The sequence below is a fragment of the Lycium barbarum genome, chromosome 1 (assembly GCF_019175385.1).
Source record: "Lycium barbarum isolate Lr01 chromosome 1, ASM1917538v2, whole genome shotgun sequence".
Classification (NCBI taxonomy): Eukaryota; Viridiplantae; Streptophyta; class Magnoliopsida; order Solanales; family Solanaceae; genus Lycium; species Lycium barbarum.
The window spans coordinates 141453714-141462916 of NC_083337.1; the positions used below are offsets into that span (position 1 = coordinate 141453714).

General features: G+C 37.3%; 1 protein-coding gene across 1 annotated transcript; it reads left to right on the forward strand.

Moving 5' to 3' along the window:
• The first annotated feature begins 402 nt into the window (after positions 1–402).
• Positions 403–7515, forward strand: LOC132640709 (cytochrome P450 CYP72A616-like). Its single transcript, XM_060357439.1, has 5 exons — positions 403–812; positions 1370–1587; positions 2540–2784; positions 3269–3647; positions 6931–7515. Exons 1-5 carry the CDS (start codon positions 545–547, stop codon positions 7348–7350), a joined length of 1530 nt encoding a protein of 509 aa, XP_060213422.1. The 5' UTR covers positions 403–544; the 3' UTR covers positions 7351–7515.
• The last annotated feature ends 1688 nt before the right edge of the window (positions 7516–9203 follow it).

The following is a 9203-nucleotide window of genomic DNA, read 5'->3' on the forward strand; positions in this document are numbered from 1 at the left end:
ATGGACAAACAGGAATTTCAATCTGAGCATGAGATTTTGGTAGATGAATATGTCCCCACTTAATATATGTAAGTTTCAATAAAATTAATTGTCGTGATTTTTAAAAATAGTTATTTCAAATTATTTGTCATTTTAAAAGTTTAAGAGAATTTTTTTTATTTTTTTCAATTTTATCTTTAACAGTAATTATTTTTTATTTTTGAAGACTACAAACACATCAATAGATTAAATATTTAATAAAAAAAGATTATATCTTTAAACTTAAATGAAGGTAAACTACTAAAAAAATTTCACTTAATTAATATTTTTTTTATTTTTTTAAAAGACGTGGAAAAGAAAAAGAAGAAAATAATTTAACATGCATTATGCAGCATCTTTCAACTTTAATGTATACACTGAATTCTAGTACAGTAAGTTGTTTTTTCTTTGTCAAATGGATTCAAGTTATAATAAACACGTGTCCTCTTGTGTTCTTAAGTGACCTCCTTTTCTCTGCTTTGCTCTCAAGAGAATAGTCACAGTATTCAGTCTATAGAAAATATCAATGGCAGCTGCAACACTAATTGCTGCAACAGTTGGGATTTTGGTGGCAATATTTTGTGCAAAAGTGCTGTATACAATATGGTGGTGGCCAAAGATGATAGAAAAGAAGCTGAAGAAGGAAGGTATCCATGGCCATCCCTACAAGTTGCTGTCTGGGAACCTTAAAGAGATGATGAAAATGTCTAAAGAAGCCAAGAAAAAACCCCTGTTAAATCATGATATCATACCCTGGGTTAATCCTTTTCTTCTGCATCTTTCTAACACTTACAGTAAGTCCAAATTCTTAACTCTCCCTTACACATTTTCTTTAATAGCGTATTTTAACCTGTTGTAGCACCTTATGTGGCAGAAAGGTTACTCCATTATCTTTTAGATTACTTATAGCTTATTTGAGCAAATTTTTGGATGGACAAAAATACTTATTTTCTGGAAATATTTATTTTAAAGAATGAAGGTGCTGATTCAAACTTTTGGCCAAAAAAATTAGTATTTTTGAGTACTAACAAAAGTTCTTTTTCAGCTTTTAAGAAGAAGCTGAAAAGTAGATTTCCTCAAAAATAAGTATTTTTATATTTTTAGGACAAGATTACCAATATCAAACATTATACTTGCCGAATTAGAGTTAGTAGCAGCTTCCTTTCATGTAATGTGACAAGTAAAAGCAGTTAAAGATTTTCTGAAGTGATAAGTACTTCTCAAAATAAGTTAATTTTAGTAACTTGATTAAGCAAACAATTAGCAATGAACCAAGTTTTTATACACCGTAGTTAAACTTCTCTAACACGAGTATATACCATACTAACTAATGAGAATATATATGAAACAGAGAAAATATTTGTGCTGTGGGCTGGACCGACACCTCGGTTGACAGTTACAGATCCAAAGCTAATTAGAGAAGTGTTGAATAGATATAATGAATTCCACAAGCCTGAAGCCAATGCTTTCATCCACTTGTTTGTTACTGGACTTGCCAGTTACGACGGAGAAAAATGGGATACACACAGAAAGATACTAAACCCTGCCTTTCATGTAGAGAAGCTAAAGGTATTACTATTATTCTTAATCTCTTATCTAGATTAAAAAATTTAGATACTAACGTAGTTCATATTTGGATTTAAGTTATAAGCGGAATATATTTTTATTTGGTAGTTTAACCCGGTGATAGAGGTTAGTTACTACTTCCTCCATCCCAATTTATGGGACATTGTTTGACCGACACTAAAGTTACTACTTCCTCCGTCTCAATTTTTGTGTGATTAAAATTTTCTCATATTTTTAAATTAAATTAGTTTAAATATAAAAAGAGGACTTTTTTTTTATAGAGATTAGAAATGAAAGTGTGTCACATAAATTGAGACAAAGAAAATACTATTTTTACTGGCTTATTGGTTAATGCTTATTTTAAAGATTTAATTGTTATTAGTGACCTGAATGCATACATTTATTTTAGGGAAAAGGGCCAAAAATATCCCTCTTACTTTGGAAAAAGGGCTGAAAATATCTTTCAAACTTATTTTGGGTCAAAAATACCCTTCCCGTTCTTAAAGTTTTCAAATATACCCCTGCCTTGACGTAAGTTATCGGCCAAAATAACCCGAAATTATTTTTAAACCCTGCTCCATCATTTAAACCCGACTCAACTAAATAATAACCTATAAGATCCCCTTATTCCCCCAATACATACGTATGAAGTTTGAGGGAATTGGAGAATAAGGGGATCTTATTGGTTATTATTTATTTGGGTCGGGTTTAAATGATAGAGCGGGTTTAAAAAAATGATTTCGGGTTATTTTGACGGATAATTTCCACCAAGGCAGGGGTATATTTGAAAACTTTAAGGACGGGAGGGGTATTTTTGACCCAAAATAAGTTCGGAGGATATTTTTAGCCTTTTTTCCAAAGTAGAGGGGTATTTTTGACCCTTTTCCCTTTATTTTACACCATTAGTGCATAAACATTAAATTCTTAGTGATACTTATTTATGTTTGTGTGACAGAGGATGTTCCCAGCATTTTCTGTGTGTTGTGATGAAATGATAAATAGATGGGAGGAATTGGTTAGCAAAACAGGAAGTTGTGAGCTGGATGTAGCAGACGAGTTTCTAAACTTAGGGGGAGATGTAATATCAAGAGCTGCTTTTGGTAGCAATATTGAAGAAGGAAGGTCCATTTTCCTACTTCAGAAGGAGCAGTGCGAGCTTATATTGGCTTCTCCCTTCACCCTTTTCTTTCCATCCCTAAGGTGCATTCATGAACCCGATTTATGTGATACTTTTTACTCCATTTATTAGTTGATTCCAAAAAGAACGACATAATTTAAAAACTTTGACTTCCAATTTTGTCCTTAATGTGAAGATTCTCCACATAAATGTTGGTAACATTTAAAACCACGAGTTTCAAAAGTGTTATAGTTAGCCACACAAATATTATGACATAATTAAACCACAAATTTGAAGGTCTTACACTTTCTCTACTTAAACTTTGTGCCGAAATAAACTACATGTTACATAAATTGGAATGAAGGGATTAATCAAAACTATATTATCTATGTTGTGCGGACTCTTGAAAAATGTTGTCGGTTGTTGTCGTATCCTCCAAAAACTATACATATTTGAAGGATCTGATGCGGTGCGATAACATATTGGAGGGTTCAAGCAACATAAACTCTTGTTGTTCAACATTTGGAGACTATTCAATTATGTCATAACTTGTTTATTTTTAAGCAGATTTCTTCCAACGGCATCAAATAGAAAAGCAAGGTACATCCACAAGAAAGTTATATCTTTGATAAGAGGCATAATAGAGAAGCGAGAAGACGCCGTGCGAAGAGGAGTGTCAAACAATGATGATATTTTAGGCTTACTCCTAAAAGCAAGAAATGAAGATAAAAAATCTAAAGCAGGAAGAGGACTAACAACTGATGATGTAATTGAAGAATGTAAAGAATTCTACTTTGCAGGACAAGATACAACCACAGCTTTGCTCTCCTGGACAATGGTTGTCTTGAGCATGCACCCTGAGTGGCAAGACAGAGCCAGGAATGAAGTGTTTCAAGTCATTGGGAAAAACAAACCAAAGTTTGATGACTTGAATCAGCTAAAACTAGTAAGTAACTATTCCATCTGCACAATTTATGTGTCATTACTTTCAATGTTAGTACAACAACAACAACAACAACAACAACCCAGTGAAATCCCACATCGTGGGGTCTGGGGAGGGTAGAGTGTACGCAGACCTGACTCCTACCAAGGTAGGACGGCTGTTTCCGAAAGACCCCCGGCTCAATAAAAGCATAAAAAGAAGTCAGATAAGGTTAAGAGATTCGGATAAGAGATTTAAAGCGATATGGAAATGAAATAATGCAAGCGACACAGATAACACATGATAATCAGAGCACAGGAAATAACAGATAATAGCAGAAATCGGAGCAGATGACACAAGATAACCAAAGCACAGGAAATAACAGATAATAGCAGAAATCGGAGCACAAGAAATTATATTGCAATAATGCGACTACTAATAAGAACGGATAACGAGACTATCTACTAGCCTTCTACCCTAATTTGGGTCCTCCAAACCCTCCTATCTAAGGTCATGTCCTCGGTAAGCTGTAATTGCGCCATGTCGTGTCTAATTACCTCTCCCCAATACTTCTTCGGCCTACCCCTACCTCGTCTGAAACCATCCATGGTCAACCTCTCACACCTCCGCACTGGGGCATCTGTATCTCTCTTCTTCACATGCTCAAACCATCTCAATCTCGCTTCTCGCATCTTGTCTTCCACCGAGGCCACCCCCACCATATCCCGAATATCCTCATTCCTAATCCTGTCACTCCTGGTGTGGCCACACATCCATCTCAACATTCTCATCTCGGCAACTTTCATCTTTTGAACGTGAAAGATCTTAACTGACCAACACTCCGCCTCATACAACATAGTCGATCTAACCACCACTTTGTAGAACTTGCCCTTAAGTTTTGGTGGCACCTTCTTGTCACATAGCACTCCGGAGGCAAGCCTCCATTTCATCCACCCTGCCCCAATACGATGCGTGACATCATCGTCAATCTCCCCGCTGCCTTGCACAATAGACCCAAGGTACTTGAAACTACTTTTCTTCTGGATGGCCTGGGTACCAAGCCTTACTTCCAAGTCAGCCTCCTGAGGTGCTTCACTGAACTTACACTCCAAGTACTCTGTCTTGGTCCTACTCAACGTAAACCCTTTAGACTCCCGAGTATGTCTCCAACACTCCAGCTTAGCGTTAACTCCGCTACGAGTCTCGTCAATCAGGACTATGTCGTCCGCGAAAAGCATACACCATGGCACCTCACCTTGAAAAGCATACACCACGACTACCTGTCGAGACCCCCAACATTTCCCTTGCTACCACCCTAATGCAACTAGTTGTCTTATCCCACATACTGGTCGCATCCCCACTACTATCTCAGGCCCCCATATCCTTCAATTTCTCTCCCATCTCCAGGGCACTAATAGTGGTCAAACTCCCCCATCTGATCCTAGGTCGGTCCTCCACGACCCTCTTCTTCCTCGTTATCTTGATCGCTAAATCCATCACTAAGAGCTTATGTCGGGTTGTAAGATATTCGCTCGGAATGACCTTACAATCCTTGCACAGACCTTTATCATCCTTCCTAAGGAGTAAAAAGTCTATTTGAGTCTTAGCCACCGAACTACGGAAGGTTACCAAGTGTTCCTCCTTCTTTGGGAAACTAGAATTAGCTATCACCAACCCAAAAGCTCTTGCAAAATCCAAAAGTGAGACTCCTCCTCCATTCCTGTCCCCGAAGCCAAAGCCTCCATGCACATCATCATAACCTCCCGAAATAGGTCCGATGTGTCCATTGAAATCACCTCCCACGAATAGCTTCTCAGTAGGCGGTATGCCTCCCACTAATTCGTCCAAATCCTCCCAAAAGCGCCTCTTCTCCTCGTCGCCTAAGCCCGTTTGCGGCGCATATACACTAATAATGTTCAAAGTGAGTCCTTCAACGACCACCTTAATCGACATCATCCTATCAGTGACTCTCCTAACCTCTACCACCTGATCCCTTAATTCACTATCTACTAAAATTCCGACCCCATTTCTATACTTCGACCTACCAGAGAACAACAGCTTATACCCGTCTACCTCCTTAGCTTTAGGACCTACCCATTGGTCTCTTGGATACAAGCTATATTAATCTTCCTCTTCTGAAGAATCTTAACTAGCTCTATGGACTTCCCCGTTAACGTTCCAATGTTCCAAGATCCTACTCTCAACCTAGACGCTCCTTTAACCCACTTACCCCTCCTAACCCTCGCCCCCGTCCCTAAACGAGAACAGGACCCTAGTCTACCATCACTAAGCAAAGCCACGAAAATGAGTATGAACTAATAAACTATTCAAAAGTCTAAAGTTAGCAAAAAATGTAACTACAAGTGTATGGACAAATAATGAATATGGCAACCGGAGGTACCAACTCCAGTTGAAATGGACCTGATCGCCGCAGGAAAACACCGTTCAACGTCCGAGTACTGTTCACTGTTCACTGCCGGAGTACTGTTCACTGCCGGAGTACTGTTCACTGTTCACTGCCGGAATTATTTTCACAGAGACCTGAAACAGGAGCAGAGAAGAGGGGGAACAAGAAAAGAAAAAGCAAAAAGAAAAAAGGAGAGAAAGAGAGAAAGAGAGTGCTGGCCGGAAAATGGTGCCGGAAAAAGTCTCCGGCGATGACGCCGCTGTGTTCTGGTAGCGCCAGGAGCAGATAAAAAAGGGGAAAAGGAGAAGAGAAGGAAAAGAAGAAGAAAAGGAAAGAAAGAAAAAAATTAGATCTGGCCGGAAAAGTGGCCGGCGTTACCTGATCGCCGGAGTTACCTGGTCGCCGGACGCGGTCTGATCGCCGGATGTGGTGGCAGGTGGGGTGGGGGGGGGGGGAGATGTTACCGTTGATGGTGGAGGAGAGAGAAGAGAGAGGAGAGGAGAGTTTCAATGTTAGTATGTCCAAAAAATAAATTATCATATTTATATATTTAACTTTAAAATTTTCATTTATCCATATTAGTGAAATGATTTGTAGTCATACAAATGTTTATGACTCTTTTAGACTATAAACTCCAAAAGTCGTTCTTTTTAAGACTACATGCCCAATCAAACACAGCAACATAATTATACTCCCTCCGTTTCAATTTATGTGAACCTAGACTTGTAATCATACTTGTAATCATACAAATGTTTAAACTTGTGATCTTATACATTCCATAACATTTGTGTGGCTATAAAAGCTCGTTATTAACGGAGATAGTACTTTCTTGATGTCCCAGCATTTTTGAAGTTGCAATATTGTAATGGTAACTTCTCTGTTCTGCTAATGATGCACTAGATGAACATAATCTTCCAAGAAGTGTTGAGATTATATCCAGCAATCTTTCTTATTCGAAGCACATCAAAGAGCACAAAATTGGGAGACATGACAATTCCGCCAGGAGTACAAGTGTGCGTGCCTACGCATCTGGTACATCGTGATCCCCAAGTATGGGGAGACGACGCATTAGTGTTCAATCCCGAGAGGTTCTCAGAAGGTATATCGAAAGCAGCAAAAGAGCAGTTGTATTTTCCCTTCGGTTGGGGTCCTCGAATGTGCATTGGGATGAACTTTGGTATGTTAGAAGCAAAGCTGATTTTATCACAAATTCTGCAGCACTTTTGGTTTGAGCTCTCTCCTTCCTACACTCATGCTCCTCAGTTGACTCTGATTATGAAACCTCAGTATGGTGCTCAGATAATAGTGCACAAACATTGACTCTTCGGGCTGGGGTTGTAAGTTGTAGTAGTAGTAGTACTAGTTGATGAATAAATTATGTTGAGATGTATTCTGCTAATGCATTTCAATACCCTGTTATTTTGGATGTGACAACTTTATGCTCATCTGCACTAGGAAATAATTGATCTCATTTGTCACAAGCTATTGCTTTTCTTGGTAAACTACCTTAATTCGGTGAATGTTATTCATAAAGGAGAAGGGAAAAAAAAAAAAAACAGAATATAGGAGGGAAGTATACCAGAAATGCCACGCAAAAGTGGAGTCAGAAGTTGAACTTTATGGGTTCTAAATTCTGGGATAGCCACGTTAGGTGTTAATAATTGAATTCTAAATTTAGTTTTTGTATATAATGAATTTCTAAATACAAATACATAATCTGAACTAAAATTATTGGATTCTACTGAACACACAAATATCACATGAACTGATTGTGAACCTCTACGACTTGTGATAAGAGGCGAAGCTAGATCATTAGCTACGGATTCGGACTAACCCAATAATTTTTGCATAGACCATGTATTTGCATCAAGAAATTCATTAAATAAGTATACGTAGCTATGGGTTCAGTGACAAGTTCAGTAGCCATAAACTTCACATCTTGATTTGGCCTCTGCTTGCGCTATGCGATATTTGCGAGTGAGGAATATTTTGCATGTTATTTTCAGATGAGATGCACATCTACAAAGTTAGGTCATCGAACATACGACAGAGTTTGATTCATGGAGTCCAACATTGTGAAATCAGAAGGACAAAAAATATGTCAGCTCGTATATTTTTGATTTTTAGTACAGCTTTCAGCTAACAAAAACAACAGAAGATTCCCAGGTCGTCTAGGATGTAACGTCATAGATTAAAGCAGCTGACAGCTTAAACAGGAGTTTTGCTGATTAATTAGATTTTACTAATAATTAAATTTGCTGTTCGTTGCATCTTAAAATATTTCATTATCAAACTTCTAATATGTAAATTCTCCATTCTCCATACCATGGGCCTAATAAAAATACAACCGATTAGTCAAACAAAAATTAAAAGGATAATTTCAGTAATATACAACCCAGCACAAAATATTACATCCACGTAGCCATATTTTTAATTTTGCATCAGCATAATCAACTTTTTTTTTACAACAGTGTCTATACACACGATATACAACATTATACACTTACTGACAATGTATGAACCTTGTATAATAATGTACAAAAGGTCCATTTCGGATAAATATTTTCTCCGAATAGACATAGAGTGTTATTTTCCCAAATTAGTACAAAGTACGCTTGGGCCTGGGCTGGGGGCCTGTTAAATGAATAAACAAATGGGCCAGCTCAACAGATTGTTACCAAATTACCGAGTAAATCTGCAGGAACCAAATAGCAGAAATTTTCGTTGTTTCGCTTTGCCCTTTTAGGATAATTGTTTAGTAGATGATTTTCTTTTTATTTAGAAATTGATGGATCTTTTAGAGCACGATCTATAGATTTCTTTTGAGTAAATTGAAAATCTTATAAAAACGTTATATCAAAGTTTAAAATTTTGTAGGCGTTATACAACCATCTAAAATTTTGTCAATATCAAAGGTTATATTTACACAACTTTTAAAATAAAAATAAAATCTAAATGATAATCTAAAAATAAAACATTACGTATACCAACCACCAAATAGCTCGAGAAAATTAGATAGAGATTGTGGTTTAATGCATATAGCCACATAGAGATTCCGAGAGAGAGGGATCACAATAGATTTATATTTAAGTTGCATAATTACAATGAGAAATAAACATGTCACGTGGGTGGCACACCCAAATGGAATACCCAACCTTTATCTCTAATATTAT

Excerpts from the sequence above, each read along its gene's own strand:
- LOC132640709 (XM_060357439.1), top strand. The coding sequence starts at position 545 with ATGGCAGCTGCAACACTAATTGCTGCAACAGTTGGGATTTTGGTGGCA. Across the intron at positions 1,588-2,539 it reads TTCATGTAGAGAAGCTAAAG|AGGATGTTCCCAGCATTTTC; the intron begins GTATTACTATTA and ends TTTGTGTGACAG. Across the intron at positions 2,785-3,268 it reads CTTTTCTTTCCATCCCTAAG|ATTTCTTCCAACGGCATCAA; the intron begins GTGCATTCATGA and ends ATTTTTAAGCAG.